The following is a 26,289-nucleotide window of genomic DNA, read 5'->3' as shown; positions in this document are numbered from 1 at the left end:
TCTCCATTCCAGCCTTTTTGCCAGGGGCCATGCCACTTGGGGTGAACTCCTGACTCAGGCAGTGCTGGCGCTGGGGCCGGTGCAGAGCCATGGCGCTGGGGCAGAGCATCACCTACCTCCTGCATCCCAGCCTCCCTGTCCCACACCAGCTCCTCCACCTGCCAGCTCAAACACCTGATCATGTCTTTCTGTTGTGATGGCATCTTGCAGGGTCCAGGGCTCAGCAGTGACACTGCACACAGCATCCTCAAGCTCACCATGACCTGTCAGTGTGCGCTCGCAGCCCAGAAACCAGTGGTGTCCTGGGCTGCTTCAGAAGTGTGACCAGTAGGTTGAGAGAGGTGATTCTCTCCCTCTACTCCACTGTTATCAGACCCTCCCTGCAATCCTGCATCCAGCTCTGGAACCCCAACACGAGAGGGATGTGGAGCTGCTCGAGTGAGTCCAGAGGAGGCCACAAAGATGCTCCCAGGGCTGGAGCAGCTCTGCTCTGGAGACAGGCTGAGAGAGCTGGGCTTGTTCAGCCTGGAGAAGAGAAGGCTCCTTAAAGGGAGACCTTAGAGCAGCTTCCAGTGCCTAAAGGGGGTGACAAGAAATCTGGAGAAGGGCTTTTTACAAGGGCCTGTAGTGACAGGACAAGGGGGAATGGCTTTGAGCTAACAGAGGGGATATTTAGATTAGATATTAGGGAAAAATTCTTCCCTGTGAGGGTGGTGAGGCACTGCCACAGGTTGCCCAGAGAAGCTGTGACTGCCCCATCGCTGGCAGTGTTCAAGGCCAGGTTCGATGGAGCTTTGAGCAACTTGGTCTAGTGGAAGGTGTCCCTGCCCATGGCGGGCGGTTTGGAACTAGATGAGCTTTAAGATCCCTTCCAACCCAAACCATTTTATGGTTCTATGATCCTATGGAGGATCAAGCTGGTTGAGGGATGCCAGGGGCTTTCTGTAGCCACCCATACACCCCTGCCATGTCAGGTGCTCCCATGCCCTGTTTTTTTTTTTCTCCTGTTTCTTGCTTGCCCTTCCTCTTTTGGGGTTGTTTTCTCTTTCCTCTTTCTAATGGAGCAAAAATTCATAGAATCATAAAATGCTGAGATGGAAAACAAGTGATTAGCTCATTCAACCCAGCCCCTCTGCCAGTGCCAGGCCATTCCCCACCCGCCTTACAGTGACTTGTTTGGACTGAGCACCATGCGCTCCAGCCATGTCTTCCATGGCCTGACATTCCTGCTAGGAAATCTTCCCCAAAATCTCACCTCCAATGGTGACATGTTATGTTTGAATCCATCACTGGGTTATATGTCCTGGTACTGCTCTGAATGCCCAGCCCTGCACTGTGCCTGGCCATGCGGCTTGCCCCCCCCTCCCTGGCACAGCCCCCCTGTGCCTGGTAGTAATGGGTAGCTGCTCCTTCAGGACCTGATCCTGGTCCCTTGCCTGTTGGGGAGAGGAAGAGGAAGGGGAAATGGAAAAAATAGAAAGGGGAAGGGAAAGCGGGAAAGCAGGAAAGGGAAAGGAGAAAGGGAAAAGGGAACAAGGAAAGAAAGAAAGAGGGAAAAGGAAGGGGAAGGAGAAGGGAAAGGAAAAAGAGAAGGAGGAAGATAAAGGAGGAAAGAAAAGGGGAAGGAGGAAGAAAAAGGAGAAGGGAGGAAGGGGAAAAGATAAGGCCCTGGCCTGCGGGAGGGGGCAGAGGGCATGATTTTGCAGTACCCATCTCTCGATGGTGGCACCAGGAGATCTGCAAAATGCAGGTGCCATAGGCAGTGAGGAGCTGGGGGGGGTCACATCACACTTGCTCTGGCACCAAAGCTCTGGCAGTGATGGGAGCAGGACACCAGGGTCGTGCTGTTTCCCTCGCCAGCATCAACTTCCCCAGGGAGGCAGCCTCATCTCCCTGCCTTGATCAGCCAGTGGGTCACCCGCCATCCCCAGGAATCACAGAATGGTTTGGCTTGGAAAGGGCCTTAAGATCATCTAGTTCCAACCCCCCATGGGCAGAGATGCCTCACACTAGGCCATGTCACCCAAGGCTCTGTCCCACCTAGCCTTGAACACTGCCAGGGATGAAGCATTTACCACTTCTTTGGACAACCTGTGCCAGTGCCTCACCACCCTCACAGGGAAGAATTTTTCCCTAATATCTAATCTAAACTTCCCCTGTTTAAGTTTAAACCCATTACCCCTTGTCCTGTGGCTACAGTCCCTAAGGAAGAGTCCCCTATGGTCATGGCATACACCTCCCCTCTCTGGGATTTGTGGGAGATGCAGGAGGACTCAGATGCATCCAGAAAGGCAGTGCGGAAACAACAGTCAGCCTCTGCCCTGTTGCGACCAGAGCTGTTCTTACTCATGGCGCTGAGCCTGCGCGAGGCACGTCTCTGCAGGGGGAAGGCGAGCAAAGCCCGCTCAGCTCCGAGCACAGCCCTTGCCTCCGCGGCATCTGCTCCTCCTGGCGGCGGCCGGGCTGGGGACCGCCGCTTCCCGCAGCCTGCCGGATCCGCGGTCGTAAGCGTCTGTTTGCGCGTCCTCCCGTAGCGGTGCTCCCCGCGGCAAGCGCCACCGCTAGGCAACCGTGCCGATGGGAACCCACTGCGACCCTGGGGCCGGTGATACCGGGGTGACAACGGGGCCTGCCGGCGGGGAGCAGGGCCGGGACCTGGGCTTTGCCCGGCCAAGGGGCACAGGGGTCTGCCCACATCTGATAAGCTTGAGTCTGAGCCTGGCGTGTCCACCATCTGGGCATGGGCCTAGGCCAGCAGTGCTGTGCTGAGCACCTTCATGGTGGTGTGGGGTCCCGCAGCCCTCCCACAGCCACCCCAGCATAGGGCAACACAAGCTGGGAGCAAACTTGCCTGGGCAGCCCCAGGCAGCTGAGATGCTGGGATGAACTGGGCCAGGGTGGGAGAGTGGTGGGTTGCCTTCCTCTGGCACCGGCTGTGATGGGATGTTGCTGGCACACAGCCCTTGCATCAGGAGAGGAATGGGAGACCACAGCATCGTCCTGGTGTGACCCACTGGCTGAGCATCCCTTGTCACACCCCTGCTTGGCAGGCCACGGTGCGACTTGGTCCCCCGCCCTGGGTCTGCCCTGGGAGGACATGGTGCTCCCAGCAGCTCTCCCTGGCATTTGCCCAGCGGTGGTGCTTGTCAACGCCTGGCTGTGACTTCCTTCCACCCGCCCTGCACTGGCTCCCAGCCCTGCTCTCCCTGCCCACATACTTTAACTCCTGCTCTGAGCAGACTTGGGACTAAGCAGCAGCAGAGCTGCCATGGCAGCCAGAGCTTTCCACTGGCACAGCTACATCAGGGTGATCATGTCCTATGACAGGCAGTGGCTGGAACATTTCCAGCAGGCCGAGGACATCCTGCTGACCCTGCTGGAAGATGTCCATGCCAGGGAGCCCTGCTTCCTTGTGGACTATGCCGGGAACCTGGAAGACTTCGAGTTCTCTCTCTGTGCCTTTGAGGATGCTGTCACTGTGGAAGTCCCCCTGTAGACTGACAGCAATGCCCTGCGGGTGCTGGCGTACTGGCCTGGGGACACCCCAGCCAGGCACTGTCTGGGACTGGACACCTGCGATATCTGGAAGTGCTCTTGGGACCGACTTGGAGGACTGGACCAGCGCTGTGGGTGTGATGGAGCAGGAAGGCGATGCGGGGTGCCTGGTTCCGGGCAAAGTCCTCCAGCACCTGAAAGAGCTCCTTGTTTTGGCCATCGTGCGCTGCCAATGCTGCTTCCTGCTTCAGTCAGATGTGGAGGCCAGTGGGACGCTTCCCTGGCTGGGAGCTGCCTCCACCACGGCTGAGGAACCCAGCTCGGTGGTGGTTCCTGTGCAGACAGGCTGGGGCACAAGTCCCTGGGTGCACAGCCCATTCAAAGCCTGCATGAGTGAGCAAGCACCCTGCTGTGTGCTGGGACAGGCTTTGCCCTCATCTAAGGAAGGGGAGATGCAAACTACTCCCTGCCATCCCACAGCAGCAGTCATCCTTGGGCATCTTTACTCTGCGCTGATGGCACTCTCCTTGGCAGGTGGCAGCTCCACCCACCTCTGCCTTTAGTCCTCAGGGAGGGTTTTCCCAGGGACTTGGTGTGCTTGGCTCACCCTAACCGTGTTCCCCCAGTCTCTCCTGGACTCCAAGTGCCTCCTACTCCCTGGAGGAGGCTGTTTGGAGAGTGAGTCAGAAGTGCATCAGGGCTGGACCAGGACCTTGGGGCTGGACCAGGACCCTTGGGCATGCATCTGACCCTGTGCAGGGAGCCTACCTGGGGCCCCAGCTGGGACCAGTGTTCCCAGGAAGGACATGGTGGGAAAGGACACCTGGGAATGTCCATAGGGGTCCCATCAGCTTCTTCACGAATTTCCATCTTCAAAGGCGCTTCTTGAAGTAAATCTTAGCGCTGATGGAGAGGCGATGTGAGAGGACCAGGAGGTCTAGAAGTCTTAGCCCAGCCTCAGCAAGCCCACTTTTCCCTCCTTTCCCCATGGCCAAGCCAGAGCCCTGTGCCTTCCTCTACCCCCACAGCCTGAGACCTTTCCTGGTCCATTTCTCTTGGACTACATTGTTTGTGTTGGCACTGTGCGCCACCCAGCAGCATGGCCCTGTTCAGCTGCTCGGGGCTTCCTGCTGAGCCCACACCCGCTGGCCTGGCCCTGAGCCCCGCTGAAGTGATGGTCCTTCCCGAAAACCACACCAGTGGAGTTTGGAGAATGGCTTTTTCTGGGGAACCACAGCCAAACCGCAGCATTGGAAGGGGATGAGTTGAGCGGGGTGAGATGTGCCCATGGGCATTGCAGCACACACCTAGGTTCAGCCTGTAGGACTGGTTGCAGTAACCTCCTAACCACAGCCAAACCTTTCTCATCTAGGTGATCTCAGCACTGAAGATGCCATGGAGCTCTCCCTGCTGATCCATGACAGCTGGAAGACCATCCACTTTGGCACTGCCCCCGTGGTGAGGAGACAGGAGCTGCTCCAGCTCAAGGGGCAGCAAAGCAACAGGGGCTTCCCTGAAGGCAGCCTCTGGAAGGCCATGGAAGAGGCTCACTATATCCCTGCCTCTCCCCATGGCCAGTGGTGAGCAGCTCAGCCATGTACAAAGAAGGGTGACCTTGCTCTGGAGATACCCCATGGCTGTCAGCACTGCCAGATGCAGGCAAAAAGGGGGTGGGAAAGTGGAGGAACTTGTCAACAGGGTGGTGAAGTCACCCCCTCGTGATGCCAAACCTGCTGCCCTGTGCTGTGGGAAAAACCTCAGCCAGGTTTCAAGCAGCTCAAGGAAACAGGGGAGGGGGATGTAATTGAAGGAACCACCCCAGTTGTTTGTGGGAGCTGGACCCTGGCCACATGGAGGGTGACAACTCTCAAATCCTTGCTCGAGCTTTGGGCATGAGCCTGGGAATTCAGCAGCAGCAGGGTGATGAGGTACCTCCCAGGGCAGGCTGCGGGAGGGAGCAGTGCCGGGCTGACACACATCTTGCCTGCCAGCACAGCTACCTGGCCCCAAGGAGGGGCCAAGCATCCGGCTGGACCAGCCCAGGATTATTTTGGGCACAATATGGCCCAGCTGGATGCTTGGCCCCTCCTTGGGGCTCCTCCAGGACAGCTTGCAGCCCTCCCCGTTGCATATAGGGGAGCACAATCCCGCTCTGCCTCACCTCCTGTCCCTCCCAGGAAGGCAGGACCTGCTCAGCAGTATTCCCATGCTGCAGTCTACTGGGCTCCTCTTCACCAGAGCGGGTGTGGGAGGAATATCCAGGATGATGCATGCTTGAGGCCATGTGGGTGGCTGGGGGGTATTCCCATGCATGCCAGGTCATTGCAGGTACCCTCTCTCCAGCTGAGAGGATACAGGTCTCCATCCTCCCCACTTTCTCTCGCCGGATCCTCCACTGCACACACTGACAGCAGGCAGTCAGATCCCAGTACCCGAGCCCTCCTGCAGCTACCCACTGAGGACAGGTCCTGCTGGAACACAGCCTACTCTGACATCCTGCTCAGCCAGGTAATGCCAGACCCTCAGCTGGTATCGCAAGGCAGAGCATGGCAGTGCCAGAAACTACCTGGGCTCGGCAGCTTAGGTTGTGCTGGAATTTGCACCCCAGCTGCTGTATGTGCTACCATCCCCTCTGGAGACTGGGGGAGGATGGCAGTGGTGGAGCACGGGGCTCAAGCAGAGTGAGGAGCCCTCTCCTCTCACTTCCTGCATACCTCTGCTTAGTTCCAGATGTACAAGATCCAGGATGGCACATGCCACTTGGCAATGTGTCAGCTCCTTTTCAAGATCCAGCAATAAATCCCTCAGCAGAGCTGAGAGGGATCCTGCTGCCACCCCATCTGGGTGTCTCGAAACTTGGGGGGTGTGCAAAGCAAGCTATGGGGCCAGGGAGCAGGACGCTGCCATGTTGCTTTATTGAGGAAAGATGGTACAGGGGAGCAAGTGCACGTCTGCTGCAGCTGGGTGTGGATGCACGGCCTCTCTGCTCGCCTGGTAGAGCTGGGTGCCAGGGTGGGTGTTTCACCCCAGGGTGCCTAATCTGGGATGGGGGGTGGCTGGTGTCCTGCACTGTTGGGCTCTGGTGCAGGTTGATGGTGGTGGTAGGGGAAATGACCTGTGTGCAGATCCTGCATCCAGCCTTTATGTCAGCTTGAGGTGGGGCTGCCATGCGCTGGGCCCAGGGGAAGGGAGGAGCTGGGGGACCAGGCCATCAGGGTGACAAGTGACCTTGCACAGGCACCGGGAGAAGGGGTTTTGAGCCACATCCTGCATCTGCCAAGCCACAGCCCTCACCTCCACATCCCCTGCTCTTCCAGCTTTTCCCTCTGGCTCTGGCTTGGGTTGCCAGGTGTTGCGGTGCTTCCTGTCAGCATCCTGGGGGGGGGAGGTGCTCACAGCCTGCTGCGGTGGCAGCACCTCAGGGCATCTCGCAGGGCGTGCAGCACACGGTCCACGTTGCTGCTGGTCGAGTTGCAGCCCATGAGGCCGATTCGCAGGACCTGGGAGAAGGGCGAGTGTTTCCCTGCCGTGCCCACCTTTGTAGCCATGCTCTGTGAGCAAAGTGGATGATGGCAAAGCACAGGCTGTGTATGGAGCAGTGGCACAGCCATGTGCACTGCCGCGTGTGAGTGCATGTATACAGCTCCCTGTTTGCTCCTATTTTAACACACAGTTCCACTAAAGATGTGTCACCCTGCTAATTACGTGCGCGGTTACTCAATTACACGCGGCAATTGTGTGTGGTTAGGAGCCGCTATGCGCCGCTGCAGGCGATGGGATGCATCCAGCTGTGTGTTTGCTGTTTGCAGCCAGGGAGCACTAGTTAATAGTGGGGCATGGATGTGGCCACAACCGGGTTTGATGCCCGGCCATGGGCAGTGGGAGGGGAGCACGCTGCCCACCTCGCCCACTGAAGGGCCCAGGCCCCCGGAGATCTCGATGGCATGGTTGTCCATGAGAAAGGCTACGATCTCCTTCCAGTCGTAGCCCTCAGGCACCCTGACAGTGGTGACGGTGGGAAGTCTCGCTTTCTGGGGAAGAGAGAAACTGGGTTAAATCTGCAGCTCCTGGCTGTGGCCCTATCCCTCAGTGAGCTCAGCAGCCTTCCAGGAAAAAGCATCGTTGGGTGGTTAGTTTTTTCTCCAGCATCAAAAGCTGCCCAGGCACATCTCCAGCTGCTCAGGGCCATGTTTTCACACTGCCCCTGCACCATGGTGATGGGCTCTCCCCACACTCACCTCCTCCTTCACAAAGAGCTCAAGCCCCAGGTCGCGCAGCCCTTGGCACAGCTGGGCGCAGTTGAGCTGGTGGTGCTCCCAAGACTTCTCCAGACCCTGCAGGAAGAGAGGAGGGAGAAGGTCCCTGCTACTGGTGGGAACCTCCTGGCACCCACCACTCCCCCAAGCCCACCAGCACTGCTGGTGCCCCCCTGCCTGCCTGGCAGCACTCACCAGCTCCGCCAGCATGGCCAAGCCTTCCCGCAGGCTGAAGAAGCTGTTGATTGGTGGAGTGTGGTGGTACCTGCAAAACCCAAGGGGCACCCAGGTGGGTTCAGCCCAGCCCATTGCAGAGCAGTACTGCAGCTCATGGTGGGGAGAACCAGGGCACGGCATCCTTCCTCCTCTTCATCCAGCACAGGGCGGATGCAAATCCCCTGGGAACACTTGGTGACCAGCAGACAGGGTGATGGGAAGACAGCACCCCTGAGCTGGGGCAAAGGCTGTGGGTGGGACAGCTGCAGCCATCTATCCCAGGACAGCCTGCACTCACCTTCGCAGCTCTCCATCACAGCCCCAGTAGTTTGCCAGCCAATGCATGTCCAGGTAGAAGGATGGGGGCTTTGTCTTCCTCCCTAGAATCTTCTCCCTGGTGAAGCAGAGTGTTGGGGAGGAGCCAGACCTTGATCCCACCAGCTCTGGAGTGGGGTCAGTTCTGGAGGAGGGCCTCCCCAAAGGGAACACAGTGGCTCCAGCCGCTATGGCTGCCCAGAGATGGGCAGGGCTCTGACCATACAGAGCTGCTGCTGCGTGCACTCTCCAGAGTGGGGCTGGAGGAGATGGCGGGCAAAGCAGGGGGTTGTCAGCCCCATTGCCTTTCCTCCATTGGTACAGGGCTGCCCTTACCTGGCTCGCTCGCTGAATGAGATGGGTGCAGTGCCAGGGGGGGCATTGAGGACTTTCTGAGACCCAGAGTACAGGATGTCGATCTCTGCCCAAGAGGGGAAGCAGCTCTTTAGGTACCAGAGGAACACAGCGGAGACATGATGAGGTCCCCCCAAGCTCAGGGAAGCACAGAGTGGCACATGCTGCAGGTCCTGCTTGTGTCTGGCCTGCATCAAACACACCTGCACTTCTGATGGTTCCCCAAGGGGAACAGACTCTCTGGCAGCAGCTGGACCAGTTTCTAGTGCTACTAGCCCGAAATGCGAGCTTCCCTCCCTCCCTGGCCCACGTGTCAGCCCCCTTGTCCCCTGGCTGCCCATGATGGCACTCTGGCTCTTACCCTGCTGGTCCATGAAGATGGGGGCTCCCCCAAGCGATGCCACGGCATCCACAAGCAGCAGGCAGCCGTGCCTGTGTGAGAACACAGCTCAGCCTGGTGTCCCTGCCACCTCCTCTTGCCACCTCTCTGGCTGCAGCCACTGCATCCTGGTCTCCTCAAAGCCATGTGTCTCACTGGTAACCAACAGCTTCCAGTACAACACAGCCAGAGAAGAGCCCAGGGCATGTAAATCCCCATGCCCAATCCCCAGTGGTGATGTTGGGGTGCTGCCAGCCCCCATAGGTGCCTGCTGTGCACTGACCGGTGGCACAGCTCGCCCAGCCCCTCCAGTGGCTGCAGCACCCCCGTGGAAGACTCGCCATGGGTGATGAAGAGCACCAAGGGCTTGTGCCGTACCAGGCCCTGTGTGAAACAGAGGAGAAGGTGACTGCCTCCAGGGCCAGCTTGCACCCACCACCCTGCACCATGGCCAGCACTCACCTCCTCGATGTCCCAGGGAGTGAAGTACTCGCCTGGGGGCTTCAGCAGTTCATGCACACTGGCTCCTGGGAGACATTTGGGCAGAGGCAGAGTGAGGTTTTGGTGTGCCTTCAACTGGGCAGTAACCTGCTCCGCAGGCAAATTGGTTATGCATGAACCATGAGGGTGACTGCCCACCAGAGTCTGGCCTCCTATGGATTTGCTCAGTGGAAAAGCTATAAACCACTGTAACCGGAGGGACATTGCCCTGGAAAAAACCTGGAGCGCTCTTTGACTGTAGAAGCTGTGTCACTCACTGGCCACTGCCGCCAGGACAGGCACAGCAAGCCAGGAGTCACATTCTGGCATCCCACCTGTACCCTGAGCCCCGCTGGTGCCATCTGGCTGTCCCCAGCGTACCCAGCCTCCTGGCGATGTCAGTGGCACGTTGTCCCCAGATGCCGTTGACAGCCACCAGCACAGTGTCGCCGTGCTCTACCAGGTTGAGGAGGGCAGCCTCCATGGCACAGTGGCCAGAGCCGCTGATAGCCAGGGTCAGCTGGTTCTGCGTCTGGAAGGCATACTGGATGCCCGCCTTTATGTCATCCATCACCTGTGACAACAGGGGACTGACTGGCACCACTTTTGCCCTCCTCACACTGGCAGAGCTGCCCCAGCACCTCGTGGGAGGTGAGGGAGGAGAGGAGAGGAGAGGAGAGAGAGAGAGGAGAAGGAGAGAAGAGGCAGAGGAGAGGGAGAAGAGGAAGGCTGGGCCGGGGCAGCTCACCTGCAGCACCTCGGGGTGCATGTGGCCCAGGAGCTGCCGGCCGCCTGCAGCCAGGATGCGGGGGTGCACATTGCTGGGCCCCGGCCCGAGCAGCAGCCTCTCTGGCATGGCCAGGGGCCGGAGCAGCCCCTGGGGCGGGAGGACGTGGAGCAGGTTGGAGGCCATGGCGTGGCAAGTCCGGAGAGGAGCGGCAGAGGCTGCCCGTGCAGCAAGCAGCACCACAGCAGAGTGCATCCCGTGCCAGCAGCGTCCAGCTTCCCTTGGACCCTGACCCCAGGGCTCGGTGCTCCCCCCGGTGGCCTGGACTCTGCCCCTCGTCACCTCCTTGTCTGGTTAATGTGACACCAGCACCATCCCTGCTGTCTTGGCCCTCTCATTTGGGAGGATCCACACTTGTCAGTGCTGGGGGGATTGGTCCTCAGGCCTGCCAGCCCCTGGGGCTGGCAAGCACTCACACAGACCCCATTCCCATGGCCCTCAGGACACTGTGGTTGATGGTTCCCAACACCAGCCCAGCAGGTGGGATCCCTGCTCCTGGGCACACAGGTCCTGTGCCATGGGATGGTTGCGCTGGGACTGGCACAGTCACAACTCCTCCAGCAGCACAAAGCTCTTGTTGGCCAGATTTCCCCGACCAAGGACCTGCCTTGCACAAGGATGCCTGGCTGAGCAGCTGCTGCCCAGAGGAGGCTGCCATTGGGATGATGTGCACAATGGCACAGCCATGGGGTGGGACACTACTGCAGTCCCTGCTGCAGTGAGTTGTGTGCTCTGTGGGCTCAGCCTGGCTTATGAGCATCTCAGCATGTCCTGATGATGCCACAGGCCACATGCGCCTGTCACCTGCCACGTGTGCCCAAGGACGATCATATCATGTCCATCCTCCAGCAAGTTCTCTGCCATCCCTAGTCTGAAACATGAACAAGCTTTCCACTGCCAGCTCCTGGCAGATCCAGGAGCAGGTCCCTGGCCAGAACAATGTTTGGGCTGGGTCCCTGGCCAGAACAATGTTTGGGCTGGGTCCCTGGCCAGAACAATGCTTGGGCTGGGGTGGAAAGTCGCCCCTTGCAGAGCTGGCAGTGATAGCTGATGCTGAAGGCGTTTGGGACAAGGATGTGGGGCTGGCAACAGTGCCAGGTGACAGCACTTCTGCCTGGGCAGCTGGATGGTCATCTCTGAGAGGAGCTGGAAGCTGGCATGGCTGACACTGCTTGGAAACGACAGATAGCCTGGGGACTGCTGTCACCATGTACCAAAGTGAGGACAAGAAGTCCTAATGTCCTGAGAGATCCTGAGACACTCATCCTGTGCTCCAGCCACGTGCTCCTCTGGATGAGAAACTGTTGCTGCCCATCCCTGGCAGTGTTCAAGGCCAAGCTTGAGCAACCTGGTCTAGAGGAAAGTGTCCCTGCCCGTGGCAGGGGGTTGGAACTGAATGAGCTTTAAGGCGTCTTCCAACACAAACCATTCTGTGATTCTGTGACTCCACACCACCAGGATTGCTGCCCGATGCTTGCAGCATCGCCAAAACGCTGGGTCCCTAAAAACACCACCAGGAGAGACGTACGCTGCTGTGGATGGGTGGATGAAGACACCTCAGCTGCTTGTCCTCCAGGGAGATTTGTGTGAAGTGTGGGGCAGGCGGGTCATGCGGCCCCGCGGCGAGCATGGAGGGGGCAGGGAGGATGGAAACAGCTGGCTGCCGAGGCGTGATCTCCTTTCCGCGCTGGGTTTAATTCCGCCGCGCAGACGGGCAGGGCGCCGCCGGGTGCTGCGGGATCGGCGGCCCGCGGGGGGGATGGAATTCTGCCGGAGGTGGCTCCGGCAGCCGGGGCCGTCGGGGCTGGGGCCGGTGCAGGGCTTGGCGAAACGGAGCCCTGTAGGGGGCAGAGTTGCCAGGGGGAGCCGGGGATGGGGGTGCGGTTGCCAGGCGACGGTTGCCCGGTGACGCGGGGGGGTCCGCCCCTCCCAGCGCCCTTGCGGCGGTTCCGCAGCGCGATCCGGGGGTGTGCGTGTGGGGGGGTGGTCTGACGTCACCGCTCCATCCCCTGCTCGCGCCCTCCCGGCACACCCTCCCCCCCTTTCTCCGGGTGGTGTCGGCCAACCAGCGCGCGGGGCGGGGTGGGGGGGGCGGGGGCCGCAGGGGCGGGGCACCGGGCACCGGGCATCGGCACCGGCATCGCACCGGCACCGCACCGCGCCAAGCGGCTCGGCCTCATGCCGGCGCCGCCAGTCCGCGGCTGAGAGCTGCGCCCGCCGCAGAGCCGGGCACGGGCACGAGTACAGCACAGGCACAGGTAGGGACGGGCGGCACCGTGCGGGATGGGGCAGCTCCGCCGCGCCCGGGTGGGGCTGCGGCAGTGCGGGCGCGGTCCCAGGGTGCTGGCCGAGGGAGATGCAGCCCCGGCGGGGCTGAGGCCTTGCGCGGGGGAAACGGGACGCTCCCTCTCGGGAGCCCGGCGGGGCAGGAGGCTGCGGCCGGCGGGCGTTGTGCGAGGAGGCGCGGGGAGGGATGGAGGAGGGAGGGGGATGCCCGCGGGTCCCCAGCGCTGCAGCCGGCGGGTGCCGCCCCGGCTTCCAGAAGGATCCCGTCGGGGGGGGCCTTCCCGGGGATGGGGCGATGCCTCTGCAGCCCCGGCAGCAGCCTGAGGCGGGGAGGGGAAGGATGCTGTCCCCGCTGCCCGTGGGAGGGGGCACAGGGGCTGTTTTTCACCCCAGAGCCGTCCCAGCTTTCCCCTCCATGGCAGGTGGCTCTGGCCATGATGCTGAGCCATCTTGCACCATCATCATTATGCTTCAGAGTCAACAACAGCGCTGGAGGAAGCTGCGGGAGCCTTGGCTGAGGGTCTTACCCGGGGGGGGGTGGTGGGGTGGTTGCAAAGCCAAGGCCCTTGCTTGCCCCACAGAGTTGATCTGTGCTGCTGACCTTGTGCTTGGGTGCAGCAGGGCACAGGGTGCCATGTCACTGTGGGCCAGTGACGATGGCTTCTGTCTAGAGGAGGGCATGGTCCCTGGATGGAAGTGCTGGTGTAGAGCCCCATGCTTGGCCACCTTGGTTCCAAGGGAGCAGCCCTGCACCTGCCCCATTGTCTTTCTCCTCTGCCTCTTCTTCCTTTTCCTCTTCCTCCCCCTTGGGGCAGTGTCCTCTCCCCGGGACCCTATAGGCCCCTGCGTGCCAGCATCTCCTGCCCTGTCAGGTCCCGTGCCTTGGCTGCGGGGCTTGGGGAGGACAAGGAACTAGCTAAGCATCTCCACTGCCACTCCATGGCCATACTTCCACACCCCAGTGCCTGGAGCAGCCCCAGGGCAGGTGGCCTTGGTGGCATGGTGAGGGGCAGCAGACCCCCTCTGGGGTTTGGCCAGGGGAGTGGTAGGCTATGCCATCCATCCCTGCATGCTGCCACTGACCTCCATTTTGTCTGGGAGATGGCAGCAGGCGCTGGCACAGATGCCGTCACCACTCCCCCCCCACCTCCCCGCATGTGGTCAGAGCTGCAGCCCCCAAAACCCAGGCGGGGCCAAAACCTGGTGTTCTCCCCTCCCTCCTCCCAGCTGCCGACCCCTGCCTGTGCCCAGCCATTCTGATAACCCATCAGAGCTTGCTGCCTTTTCCATGCAGCTTTTTCCCATTGTTGGTTTTAGTGTGTGGAAGAATGGATGGAGAGAGTGGGCGATGGAGCGTGAGGTGACTCGCCTTTGCAGCAGGGATAGGGAGCTGATCAGCAGCAAGCAAAACCCCGCATCCCCGGCCTTAAATTTGCTACCTGCAAGTTTTAATTCACATGGAAATTCTCCAGGAGCTGTGAGCACTGCCCCAAAGCCGTTGTCCCCCATTGGGGTGGGCAGGAGGCGAGGAGGCGCAGGGGCAGGTTACCCAAGATGGCTTTGGGGAAGCGGGTGGCTGGTTTTCAGCTGGGGATGGGGCGGACTGCCCCTGCCCTGAGCTGTCCTCCAAGCTGCTTCCCCCACCCATGGGGAAACTGCAGCGTCATGGCCCCTTGCCGTGCGCTGATGGTGCCACGATGCTGCCGTGTCATCTGGACCAGGTGCCCCTAGCATCCCCCCACACCGTCTCTGTTGTCTCCAGAGGGAGGGCAGGGTCCCCTGTTCTCAGACAGAGGCGGGGGGGGGGGGACCCAAAAAGGGTGCAGGCTAAGGGCTTGCTAAAACAAAGCCATTGGTGGCTGAAAGCACTGTGGCTCAGAAGGCGCAGCCAGATGGGGCATCCGCCCTCGCTGCCGAGGTGATGTGGGGATGCGCCGTGCAGACAAAAGGAGATACTTACCTTTGATTTCCCTCAGTGCAGGCAGCAGCCAGAGCCACCTGCAGCCCCAGGGAGGCAGCCCCTGCCTCATGCCAGGCACAAGGAATTGGGCACCCTGGCTGTGCTGACCTGCATTAGCATCACTGGAACCCTGGTGCCCTGCAGCACCCAAGGGTCAGGCAGCACGTCATGTGCCTGCAGCATCCTTAGGGGAGGAGCTGTCTGTGGGTAGCATTTGGGGACAATGCTCCCCATCCCAGTGGTCACCTCTTGGCAGTGGCAGGAGGGTTGCCAATTGTTAGCCCTAGGACTTAAGAGAAGTCTCGTTAGCTAATCTCTGCCCAATTAATCTTAGCTGATCTAGTTAATCATGGCTCTCTAGGCCTTTTGCTCACCACCTAGGGCTGGCAGGGGTGCTGCAGGCTGTGCAGGAAGCAGAGGGAGAGAGATGCCCTGCAGAGCTGGGGGATAGATCTGGACCTTCCTCCTGTTTGGCACTATGGCCTGGGGACTCTGCTGGCCTCCTCCACTGTCTCCTTTGTGCATGGGGTGGTCCCGGGAGGATACAGGGAGGGAGCCAGGAGTGGGGACATGGTGCTGGCCCGCTCCCAGCTAAAGGCTGATAGCAGCTTATTGAATTTCTCTCGATGGCGGATTAAACAGGTGGTGGCTGACTGTCCCCGGGCAGAGCGAGCTGGGCTTGAGCCACTCGCTGCCCTGGGGGGAGGCTGCCTGCCTCTGCCCTGCCTGCCCACTGCAATGTGTGTCCCCTCTCTGAGGGATGCTGAGAACCTGTGGCCAGTGATGTGGGTGCTGGTTGTAGATGGTGGTGCTGCCACATTGCGTGGACTGCAGGCTGAATTCCGCAGAGCCAGGAAAATAAGAGTTGGGGGAAGCAGAAGAGGCTCAGGAAGGAGCTGGGCAGGGGGCTGCTGGCACTCCCCAGGAGGCGAATGGTGCTGCCTGGAGTTCTCGCACTGCTGTGGCAGAAATGGGACTAGAGAGCTGCAGAGGAGCAGGAAGGAAGCGAGTGGCACGTTGCCGACTGAGGAGGCTGAAGGAAATGGATGGAGATAGAAAATGGAGCTGAGCTTGTGGCTCTGCAGCAGTGAATACCAGCAGGGAGAGGAGCCCACGCCCTGGGCTAGGCGAGCCAGATGGCTTGCTGGGAATACACCGGGATGTGGGCATCAGGATGGCAGGGGGAGAGGAGAGGTCCTGATGGCGAGGAGAGGGCTTCTCACAGCCAGCAAAGGTGGGCTGTGCTGGTATTGCAGTGGGACTGAGTGGGCCCTCCTAGCAGAGGAGGGCAAGCAGCCATCAACAGAGGGCATGCAGCAAGATGAGGTACCCGGAAAAGTGGGACAATAGAGAAACCAGAGCTGCTTCGTGGGAAGTGATAGGGCTGAAGGGGGCTGTAATGGGGACGGCACAGGGGTGGGATGGAATGAGCAGCAGCTGGTTCCAGGGCTGGTGGGGTCACTGATGGGTGGTACTATTCCGGTGCTGGTGGCTCTTGCCAAGTGCTGCGCTGCAAGGCAGGAGCCTGGGGACCTGACCCACCTCTCCACAGCCCTGGGAGCAGGGGGGAAGAAAGCTATCCAAGCTGTGGAGGAGAAGAGGACAGCATTTGACATGGGCACTTGCTGCCTGCTGTGTGGGCAATGGGTCCATCATCCCTGAGCACTAGAGGTGCCACAGGGTGGAGCAGCTCAAGCCAATGGCCCCGTGAGGATGCAGCCCTTCCACCCAGGAATATATCCCATCGTTTTATGGGAAAACCCAACTTTTTCATTCCCCTTTGGCAAGGAGTCCTGTTTAGTTTTTCCCTTCTCCCCATCTGAGAAAGCAGCAGGGTGGGGAAGGCAGAGGCCTGTTGGTATGTGGCAGCCTGCTTGCTGGCTCAGGGACTTAATGGTGGTGTTAAACACCCGCTTAAAATAATCCACAGTCAGGAAAGCCTGAGACCAAATGCTTGAGCTCCGGAGCTGCTGGGATTTAAGGGTGTGATTGCTGGCTGAGCACGGTGGGAGCTCTGGAGTGGGCAGTGAGAGAAGGGAACTGGAATGGAAGAAGATCTGTCCTCCTCCTGCTGTCAGGAGTGCAGGCTCGCTTTTAAAACAAGCAAAGACAGCACCGAGCTTGTAATACTTTCTGGCTGTGAATTTTTCCACTGCGCCATTAGAATACCTGCCTTTGGCTTTTGTCCCACCCCCACTGGAAATGAAACTGGATCTGTCAAACCTTGGTTTGTTTTAAAATCCACCCTCTTCTCTTGGGACACTTTCCATTCTTTGGATTTCTTTTCTTCTTCCCCCCCCCCCCCCCACTTGTCTGTATTTTTGATTTCCATTGTGGGAAACTCCTCTTGTATTGAGGACCCACCCTTACTGTTCCCCTTCCATCAGGTCGCGGTCTGCATAACCAGAGCTGTGCCATTGCTTGCTCCTGGCAAAGACCAGGTTCAAAAGCCCTACGGCATTTGCAAACACCCTTGCAGGATTCCAGCAGGCAGGAGTCCCACAGGCAAGGATGCTGGAGGAGCTCGTGCTGTGTAGTGCTGAGCTCCTCTTCCACTGGCATGCTCAGTATAGGGAGCAGGGGATGGACAGGAAAGAGCATGGATGTTAGAAGGGAGGAATGGATTTTGTCAGGGCTGATACTAAATGATACTGATACTGTCCCAGTGGTCAAGGGAAGAACCCCAGCATTCTCTTCTGGCCAAAGCTAGTGAGGGTTAACTGAGGCCTGGGGAAGATGGGACTAGCTGCAGAGAGCCTGGACACCAGTGCTGGAATGAGTGGCTGCTTTGGCAGATGTTAGAGAGTGGTCCACTTCATCTTGTGAGGTTTGTGATTAATAATTTATTAGTAAAAGGAGTGGACAAATGATCATGAACTTGGAACTTCAGCTGAGTGTGATTGCCACTGGCTTGCTGGCTGGTGCTGCTCCTGCTGATGCTGCACATCTGCTTTTGCTAGGAGCTGAATGAGAGGCAAATATCAGCAGTTGTGTTCAACAAGCATCTCCTTTCTCAACATGAATGCCATTATTTACCCAGCCCTCCACCCAGTCCTGCTGCCCAGTCCCGGCTCTGCTGGGGCTGGAGCGGAGGCAGGAGGCTCAGGTGATGGGCAGGGTATTGTGGGCTTGCTTGCACCTGAAGGGCTACCTGCTCAGTGCCATTGGCACCCTGAGACAGAATAACTGTTCCTTGGTCATGCTGATGCTGACAGTGCCTATGTGGCCCTATACTCTGTTGCGGGCACCCACCGAGTGATGCTGCAGGGTGATGGAGGCTCTGGTTTCTGCCCTGGGGTAAGGGCAGGGAGGGAAGTCCCCTGGGACTAAGCAGGGGGTCCTCACCCAAGACACAAGGGGAAGGGGGGAGAGGCAAAACATGAGTGGATCAAGGGATGCAACAGAATATCATCTTTCAAGCAGAGGCAACCCAGTGTCCCCAGGAGGTTTTGTTGCACAGGCTCTCTGTTCATTTTCCTGACACATGCATGAGATGGGAACTGGGATGCAAGCTCTCCTAACTCCCGTTTCTTGCCTCCTTGCAGGACAGCTGCTGCTCCCTGCTAGCAGGACCCACCTCCAGCCAGCACGATGGCGGGAGCATCTGTGAAGGTGGCGGTGCGTGTTCGGCCCTTCAACTCCCGGGAGATGAGCCGGGAATCTAAATGCATTATCCAGATGTCGGGAAGCACCACCAGTGAGTGCCAGTGTTGGTGACAGAGGGGCTTGGGAAGGTTTTGGGTGCTGCCTGGTTTGGAGCATGTGTGGTCAGGCTGCAGCAGCAAGCATTGGGGATCTTCGGTGCGGATGCCTGTAGCACCTGGCATCCTTTGAAGTAGGGAATCTGGGGGGGGTTGACACATTTCCCACAGGGAAATGCAGTCCTGCTGTTGAAATGGCAGCATCAGGATCTCAACAGCACTGAGCCCTTGCATTTTGGTTATATCAAATGGGGCAGCATACCCCAGCAGGTGATGGAAGTGGGAGAAGAATCAGAAGAGCCATGCTGGTGCATGGATATGGGGATGAGGATGGGATGAGGATGCCCAGCCTGTGGTTGCTTGGCCAAGCGTGGAAGCTGTGCACCAGCCAGTGCACAGCTGATGGCGCTGCCTGCCCAGGTACCACGCATCATGTTGTGCCGGGACCCATCCCTGCTTCCGTGGGGAATCATGCAGATGGAGGGGTGGGAGTGGGGTTTTCCGAGGGAATGGTGTGCTTGGGGAGGGGGAATGTAGCATAGGGGCTTGGGGCTCCCTGTCCCATCAGGGGCCTGTCTGGCGTTTGCCCCTCTGTAAATAACCCCATAGAATCATAGAAAGGTGTGAGTTAGAAGGGGCCTTAAAGCTCATCTAGTTCCAACCGCCTACCATGGGCAGGGACACCTTCCACTGGAGCAGGTTGCTCCAAGCCCCGTCCAACCTGGCCTTGAACACTGCCCGGGATGGGGCAGCCACAGCTTCTCTGGGCACCCTGTGCCAGTGCTTCACCACCCTCATAAAGAGGAATTTCTTCATAATGTCTAATCTAAATCTCCCCTCCATCAGCTCAAAGCCATTCCCCCTTGTCCTGTCACTACAGGCCCCTGTTAAAAGTCCCTCTTCAGATTTCTTGTCAGCCCCTTTAGGCACTGGAAGCTGCTCTAAGGTCTCCCTGGAGCCTTCTCTTCTCCAGGCTGAACAAGCCCAGCTCTCTCAGCCTGTCTCCAGAGCAGAGCTGCTCCAGCCCTTGGAGCATCTTTGTGGCCTCCTCTGGACTCACTCGAGCAGCTCCACATCCCTGTTGTTTTGGGGCCCCAGAGCTGGATGCAGCACTGCAGAGGGGGTCTCACGACACTGGAGTAAAGGGGGAGAATGCCCTCCCGTGACCTGCTGGTCACGCTCCTTTTGATGCAGCCCAGCATATGGGTTGGAACTATGGGTTGGGGAAGGCAGGCTGCTCTTTGGCTGTGGAAGCCACCACATAGGGATAGAGTCTAAAATAACTCCCTGCCTGAGCCTGGGGCTTCCTGCCTCACAGACAGTGGTGGGCGAAACACTGGCGCCAGCCACCCCCACGGTGCATGCCACTGGGTGCTGTGACACCCGCAGTGAGAGGCAGAGGAGGGCACCCAAAGGTGCAGGACGGCTCTGTGACCTTGCTGGGTCCCCCGCTTACCCTGGACCTGTGGAGAAGGAATGAGGGGTTGTGCGGGTCCAAAGCCAGTATCTACTGGTCTCTGGTATCCCATGGGGGCGCTCCCTGCCCCGTTGTGCAGGGATGCTCTGTCTGCCCATGGTGCAGAGCTGCTCCCTCACGGCGAGGAACCCACTCCCCAGGACGAGTCAAGAGCGTTGGGCATCCCCCACCGCCACCATGGCGGTGCTTGCTCAGAGCAATCTGTCCATGGCCATCCTGCTCCCCTGAGCCGCCCCAGGCTGTGCCCCCGGCCCTTCACCCCTGCTTGCACCGAGAGGGCTGGCAGGGCTGTAGGCAGGCGCAGGGGCAGCGCCCGGCCAGCCCTTTGCTGACAACGAGGTTTTTCTCCATGAATGGACACACCCTCGGCTAATCCCCTTGGCCGGGGGGCAGGCGCCAGGGAGGCTCTGGTTCCTGCTCCTGCTGCTGGCGGGGTAAGGCAGGGGGACGCGGTAGCGCCGGCTGCTCCCCTGCAGAGCGGGGCTGTCTCGGGCCCCCGGCTCCTCGCAGAGAAGCCAAAAATAAATGTGTTTGCGGGGGGTGAGAACAAGTTTCCCCCTTCCCAGGGTTATTTGCGGAGACACCTGCACACGCCAGGGCAGCGCGGGTTGTTCTTGTGCCTAGTACACTAAGCCCCCCGGGGGGCAGCAGGGGCTGGGGACCGGGGCAGGAAGGGGTCACCTCTTCTCTGCTGTCCTGTTCCTCCCCACACTTGCAGCTCCCACCCCTTGGCTTGCTGCGCTGCGGCTGCCAACACTGCTGCTTTGTTCCCGCGGCGTCCCCGCCTCTGCACGGCTGCGGGGATCAGCCCAGCACCAGCACACCCCGGCCCCTCTTCTGGCAGCTCCCACCAGGACGGCGAGGAAGCGACCCTGGCTCTCATCCTGCGAGGCCATTAATATTCTCTAGCTGAAGCCACGAGTCTTGTGGGCTTTGAAATATAGAGGTTATTTTCACTCATGTGGGTGTTGGGTTTTATCCTGCTCTGTGCTTGCCCGCTTGCTATCTCTGCCATGCCTCTTCGGGGTGAAGATGAGGGTCATCTCCAGATGTTTTCCTTCTGCTTTTGTCTGTATGTCTGCCTCTGTCCTGTCTCTGTCCCCCTCTGCCTTTTTTAACCCCTGTTGGCCAGAGCATGAATCTTTTGCAGTAGCTTTGCAAAAGCCCATGGATGCCTGGTCAAGGGAGAGTGAAAAATCACCAGTGGCATCCTGCCATGGAACAAGGGCAAATAAATGGGAATGAAAGCAGCATGGGAAGCATATTTCAGCTAAGAGACAGGAGACCCGCTGCTCTCGAAGTGCTCCCTTCTCCTCTGTGTCCCAGACTCTGCTCTGCTGGGCCAGCTGGATGGCTGCAGCTGGGATGCCTGGAGCTGCTCGGTGCCATCCCTGGTTGCTCCTCCACCCCGTGCTCGGCGTGAGCTGGCACTGGGTTGTAGAACAGCCGCGTTGTGCTGCCCCATTCTGCCTGCTCCTGCTTTTGCCCTCGTTGGACTCATTTTTTGCTCTAGTGAGGGTTTCTCCTGCAGGGCAGAGACAGACCCAAGCTAAGCACTGCGGGGCTGGGTACCATGGCAGAGGTGCCAGGGGAATCCCAGGAGCCATTGGAGATGCTCCATTGACTTCTTGCATGTCCTCTGCACCCGCTTTTCTTTGCAATGGCTGCTCACGCATCCTCAACACACCAATCATTCACCAGCAGGGGTAGGCAGCCCCCATGGCCTGGTGCCATTTCAGTCTGTATCTCAGTGGGGACTTCCAAGTCCCCAGCCCAAGAAAGCTGGAGCACCTCTCCTGTGAATACAGGCTGAGAGAACTGGGGGTGTTCAGTCTGGAGAAGGCTCAGGGGCTTGGAGCAGCTTTGCGTTAAAAGCTATGAAAAAGTTCTTCCGTGTGAGGGTGCTGAGGCCCTGGCTCAGGTTGCCCAGAGAAGCTGTGGCTGCCCCATCCCTGGCAGTGTTCAAGGCCAGGTTGGACGGGGCTTGGAGCAACCTGCCCTAGTGGAAGGTGTCCCTGCCCATGGCAGGGGGTTTGGAACTAGATGAGCTTTAAGGTCCCTTCCAACCCAAACCATTCTATGATTTGCAGCTGCAGGATGGGCAGTTGCTATGCAGATGTCACTTCCCAGCCCTTTCTCCTGGTTAATTAGTCTGCCCTGGATGCTGGAGTCATCTGGAGCATTTGAGTCATGTTTCCTCCAGTGGGCAGGGAACCAGTGCCCAGCCCCTCTTCGGTGCTGGGCTCCTGCCCACAGTGAGGGGCATCCGAGCAGCACCATGCTGCGGTTTCACGGTCAGGGCTGGATCCTGGGGCCACTTGGGAAGGTCCCAGCTTGAATCCCAAGGGCATGAGCCCTGTCTGAGCACCAGCCCCAGGGCAGGGCAGGTTGGGGCTGTGACGGAGGGAGCTCCATCAGCCTTGGTGCTGTGCGGCCTCCTTGTCCCCAGCAGTGGCAGGGAGCAGCTGGGGGCTGTGGGCACAGGAGCTGTGCTGTGCCGCAAGGTCATTTCAATGTTGCCTAACATGGCTGATGGCTGGATCTCGTGATTACCCCGCTGATTTGGGTTTCTTCTGACGCATCTGTTGTTTCAGAAAAAAACCCATCATAAATGCCCAGGGAGGGTGGGGGGGAAGCGAGGATGAGAAGTGATGCAGTCTCCAATTTCCATGGCAACGTCCTTTTCACCAGGGGATAGGAAAAAGCAGGCTCTTGTTTCTGCTGGCAGTGTAACACAAGGCATTAACCACTCTGCTGGGGCTGGGTACCCAAAAGAAAGTGCAGGGGAGGAGAGACAGGAGCTGGAGGGGGATTGGGAGAGCCCCGATGGGGCCACAACTGCTCCCACCCCACAATGCCAATGCGTGTGGCCTTGGGCATGGTCCCCCCAGCCATGGGGTGAAGGAAGGCTGTGTATCTCCCATGCCGGTGCCGGTGCTGGGCTCCCACAAGCAGGAAGGAGCCCAAGGAAAGGAACTGTTTCCCCCACACTGTGCCCAGCAGGATGCTTGTGCAAGGCTCTGCCTGGTTCCCTGGGTGGTGTAGGCTTTGCTGGCCATGGTGCCCACCTCCTCTGCTGCGACTGTTGGAGGGCTCTGGACCCATCTGTGGAGCTGGATGGCCTCAGTCCTGCTTTCTATGACTGTTTCAGACTGAACCCCTCACAAGTGGGAGGCAGGTGGCAGGGTACCATGGGTGACTGGGTGGCCTCACATTCCCTTCTGTTTGCCCCTAGCTATCCTGAACCCGAAGCAGCCAAAAGAAACACCAAAAAGCTTCAGCTTTGACTATTCCTATTGGTCCCACACCACGGTAAGTGTCAGGAGGCCTGAGCCTGGAGCACTGGGCTGGGGAGAGGCAGGAGGACTTCCTTGCCAAATTTCTCCTTATCCCCCTCTTTTCTGCAGCCTGCAGATATCAACTATGCATCTCAGAAGCAAGTGTACCGGGACATTGGCGAGGAGATGTTACAACACGCGTTTGAAGGCTATAATGTCTGCATCTTTGCCTATGGGCAGACAGGTGCTGGAAAATCCTACACCATGATGGGGAAGCAGGAGAAGGACCAGCAAGGCATCATCCCGCAGGTACTGCCTGGTGCAAAGCTGCCCGTTATCCTGGCCCCAGCAGGATGCTCAAACTAAAAGTGGAGTGGGGAGGAAAGAGGGAAGCAAGGTGGGAGCGGGGCCAGGCTTTGCTAAAGTCTGCTGCAACCCTGCTGCAGCAGGAAGATGGATCACCTTTACTGGAAGGCACGGGTACAAGGAAGTGTCATGCTGGACTTCTCTGAGACTGGGTGCCTTATGGTCTGGCCACACAAGGCCGGTGTTTGTGAGCAGCTGCAGTCCAAGTGCCAAGCTGCCAGAGGCTGTGTGCGCTGAGAGCTGCTGCATGCTGGGCTGGCAGGGTGCCAGGAGGAGTCTGGGAATGCTGAGCCCCCCATATCAGCAGGGAGGGTCTGCCAGGTTGCCAGGAACTGTCCCAGCACTCAGGGGGCTCTGTTTTTTGGGGTGAGAAGGTAGAAATCCCTGTGGCTTGGGCAACCTGGGCATCCTTCTGTTGGGGGGCTGAGCAGCCTGGCTCTTCTCTCTGCAGCTGTGTGAGGACCTCTTCTCCCGCATCAACGACACGACAAATGACAACATGTCCTATTCGGTGGAGGTAGGCACCCCATTGCATCTCTAGTCCAGCCTCCTACTCAGCTCTGCAAGCCACGGGGGTGTGCAGACCCCTCTTCAGAGGGTGCCATCTCTGGGTGTGGGTTGGGTGGGCAGTGCCTCATTCTATCTATGCGCTGAGCATCCACATCCTGCCAGCCTTTAGCCCTGCTCATGCCCTCTGCTGTAGGTGAGCTACATGGAGATATACTGTGAGCGCGTGAGGGACCTCCTGAACCCCAAGAACAAGGGGAACCTGCGAGTAAGGGAGCATCCCCTTATGGGCCCATATGTCGAGGACCTTTCCAAGCTGGCTGTGACCTCCTACAATGATATCCAGGACTTGATGGACTCTGGGAACAAGGCCCGGTGAGTTGGGGAAGCAGGAGATGGTCACGATTTGGAGAGCTTGCAGACATCTCCAGAAGGTCCTGCTTAACTTCCTTGCCTTGCTGTTCTGGCTGCTCTGGAAGTGGCAGTCTCCTCCTGTCAGAGCATTGGGTATCCCCCGCTTATTTTCATCTTACCTCTTTCCTGCTCTCAAAATGCTCAGGAAAAAGCCTGGACTTTTTCATTCCTCCTCCCAGAGTCTTTTCCTGTTCCCCAGACTTGCCTTCCCTGTCCTGAGCCCCGGCCCCACTGCCAGCTGCTCCAGTGTCCCCTGCAGAGTGTCATACCTCCCTGTCCTCCTCTCCCTGCAGCACAGTGGCTGCCACCAACATGAACGAGACCAGCAGCCGCTCTCATGCTGTGTTCAACATCATCTTCACGCAGAAGCGGCATGATGCTGAGACAGACATCACCACTGAGAAGGTGAGAGCAGAGCCTGGGGGAATCCTTATGGACCCAGGAAGGACTTTGTGTGCTATCAACAGCACTTGGGATGAGATGGTGTGGCCTGATAGAGGGTCAGAACAGGTTGGAGGTAAGTCCCAGGCATGCACTGGGCTCACAGTCCTTCAAGGGACTGGCCCCTGGACAGGATATTTGGCAGCTGGTGCCTTCCAGCTCTGCCTGCAAGGATGTTAGCTTTGCTCCTGGCCAAATCCTGGCAAGGATGACCCCGCAGAGCCCACCCTGCCTTCAGAACAGTGTCATCTTTCAGGAGGTCTTTGCTGCTTCCTCGGCTCTGGTCTGGGGCTGACAGCCTCATCTCTGCCTGCAGGTCAGCAAAATCAGCTTGGTGGACCTGGCAGGAAGCGAGCGAGCTGACTCCACCGGTGCGAAGGGCACAAGACTAAAGGTGAGAGCTGGCATGAGGTCCCATTCTGCTGGTGGGGACGCCATGTCCAGCCCCCTCATCCTCAGCTGTGACATCTCCTTTCCTTGCCTGGTTCCTTGCCCACTATGCTGCCAAAATCCTTGATGGGGTTTTGTTTGAAAGCTCCCTGGTGCCAGTTGCACCAGGGTCCATGAGTCCCAGTTGGAAGGTGCTGGTTACCCAGTAAGACCAGCTGCTCTCTGCCCACCATGTACTGGGACTTCCTCATCCTCCTGGTGCACCAGGCTTTAGCACCATTCTGAAATGAGACCTGAGCATCTGGGCTGTTTCTCTCTCCACCAGGAAGGAGCAAACATCAACAAGTCCTTGACCACGCTGGGAAAAGTCATCTCTGCCCTGGCCGAAATGGTAGGTAGCTGGAGTGTAGGCAAGCAGCAGCGCTGTGGGGAATGGGCTCGGTTCAGCAGGGATGGGCTCAGCTCTGAGGGATGGAGCATCCTGGCTCCAAGGGATGGGCAGATACATCCCAAGCTGTCCCCAGAGCTGGAATGAGCTGGGCTCTTGAGTGCCATCTTCATGGGGACCCGTGCCTGCTGCTCTCTGCTTGGGGGATAGGGAGCTGTGGTAGGTGCTGAGGAGGGGAGCAGCTTGCTTAAACAGTCTTTCCACTTTCTTTGCAGGATTCGGGGCCGAACAAGGTAGGTGCTATGGCTGGGCTGGGGAGAGGGGTGTTGGTTTTTAGCACAGTTGGGTGGTAATGGGTCGCAGGGTGATTTGGGGGTGAGGTTCTGCCTGGATCCAAGCCACACTTCTGGAGGCTGAGAACCCTCAGCATGCTCCTTATCCTCCTCACCCTGTGGCTGTAGGTACCCAGCATTAAAACAGCCCTCTCTGGCCTAAGCGGGGTATTTCACGGGCAGGACCTGTGGAGCTGAGCAGAGCTGCCTAACGTTGTGGTGGCTGGGCAGAGCCATCCCCCTTCAAGTCCCCATGGTTGAGGACAGACTGTCACCTGCCTTTTGAAGAGAGCAGGCAGTCTGACAGCTCTTCCCTCCTCTCTTCATCCCCAGAACAAAAAAAAGAAGAAGACGGATTTCATCCCTTACCGGGACTCGGTGCTGACCTGGCTGCTGCGGGAGAACCTGGGTGAGGATGCGGGTGGGAGGTATGGGCTTGGTGGTGGGCACAGCTGCCAAGCAGAGGG

The 26,289-nt window shown here is 58.9% G+C and overlaps 3 protein-coding genes across 10 annotated transcripts in view; 2 read left to right on the top strand and 1 right to left on the bottom strand.

Annotated features, from left to right (window-relative positions):
- The first annotated feature begins 3,268 nt into the window (after positions 1 to 3,268).
- Positions 3,269 to 6,294, top strand: MAB21L4 (mab-21 like 4). The gene is given in 5 exon segments (XM_030496236.1): positions 3,269 to 3,594; positions 3,596 to 3,762; positions 4,868 to 5,075; positions 5,814 to 6,003; positions 6,220 to 6,294. Coding segments are annotated over 5 exon segments (966 nt in total).
- Positions 6,295 to 6,386: 92 nt separating this feature from the next.
- AGXT (alanine--glyoxylate and serine--pyruvate aminotransferase) lies at positions 6,387 to 10,507 on the bottom strand. Its single transcript, XM_030494081.1, has 11 exons — positions 10,244 to 10,507; positions 9,877 to 10,069; positions 9,478 to 9,542; positions 9,299 to 9,399; positions 8,998 to 9,068; positions 8,619 to 8,703; positions 8,266 to 8,361; positions 7,947 to 8,016; positions 7,734 to 7,829; positions 7,398 to 7,526; positions 6,387 to 6,995 (listed from the first exon to the last, which is right to left on the bottom strand). The coding sequence occupies exons 1-11, from the start codon at positions 10,475 to 10,477 to the stop codon at positions 6,888 to 6,890; spliced, it is 1,248 nt and encodes a 415-aa protein (XP_030349941.1). The 5' UTR covers positions 10,478 to 10,507; the 3' UTR covers positions 6,387 to 6,887.
- Positions 10,508 to 12,085: 1,578 nt separating this feature from the next.
- Positions 12,086 to 26,289, top strand: part of KIF1A (kinesin family member 1A) — a 41,396-nt gene continuing 27,192 nt past the window's right edge. For all 8 annotated transcript variants that reach the window (XM_030494079.1, XM_030494078.1, XM_030494077.1 and 5 more), the window contains exons 1-11: positions 12,086 to 12,540; positions 18,074 to 18,225; positions 22,942 to 23,018; positions 23,114 to 23,293; positions 23,802 to 23,867; positions 24,054 to 24,232; positions 24,565 to 24,676; positions 25,029 to 25,106; positions 25,428 to 25,493; positions 25,766 to 25,783; positions 26,156 to 26,231. In XM_030494079.1, the coding sequence (XP_030349939.1) occupies positions 18,120 to 18,225; positions 22,942 to 23,018; positions 23,114 to 23,293; positions 23,802 to 23,867; positions 24,054 to 24,232; positions 24,565 to 24,676; positions 25,029 to 25,106; positions 25,428 to 25,493; positions 25,766 to 25,783; positions 26,156 to 26,231 (958 nt within the window). In that variant the 5' untranslated portion in view covers positions 12,086 to 12,540; positions 18,074 to 18,119. The remainder of the gene's footprint in view (positions 12,541 to 18,073; positions 18,226 to 22,941; positions 23,019 to 23,113; positions 23,294 to 23,801; positions 23,868 to 24,053; positions 24,233 to 24,564; positions 24,677 to 25,028; positions 25,107 to 25,427; positions 25,494 to 25,765; positions 25,784 to 26,155; positions 26,232 to 26,289) is intronic.

Source organism: Strigops habroptila, chromosome 8 (assembly GCF_004027225.2).
Source record: "Strigops habroptila isolate Jane chromosome 8, bStrHab1.2.pri, whole genome shotgun sequence".
Classification (NCBI taxonomy): domain Eukaryota; kingdom Metazoa; phylum Chordata; class Aves; order Psittaciformes; family Psittacidae; genus Strigops; species Strigops habroptila.
Note: the sequence above shows the minus strand (reverse complement) of the source record. Positions and strands in the feature narration are given on the sequence as shown.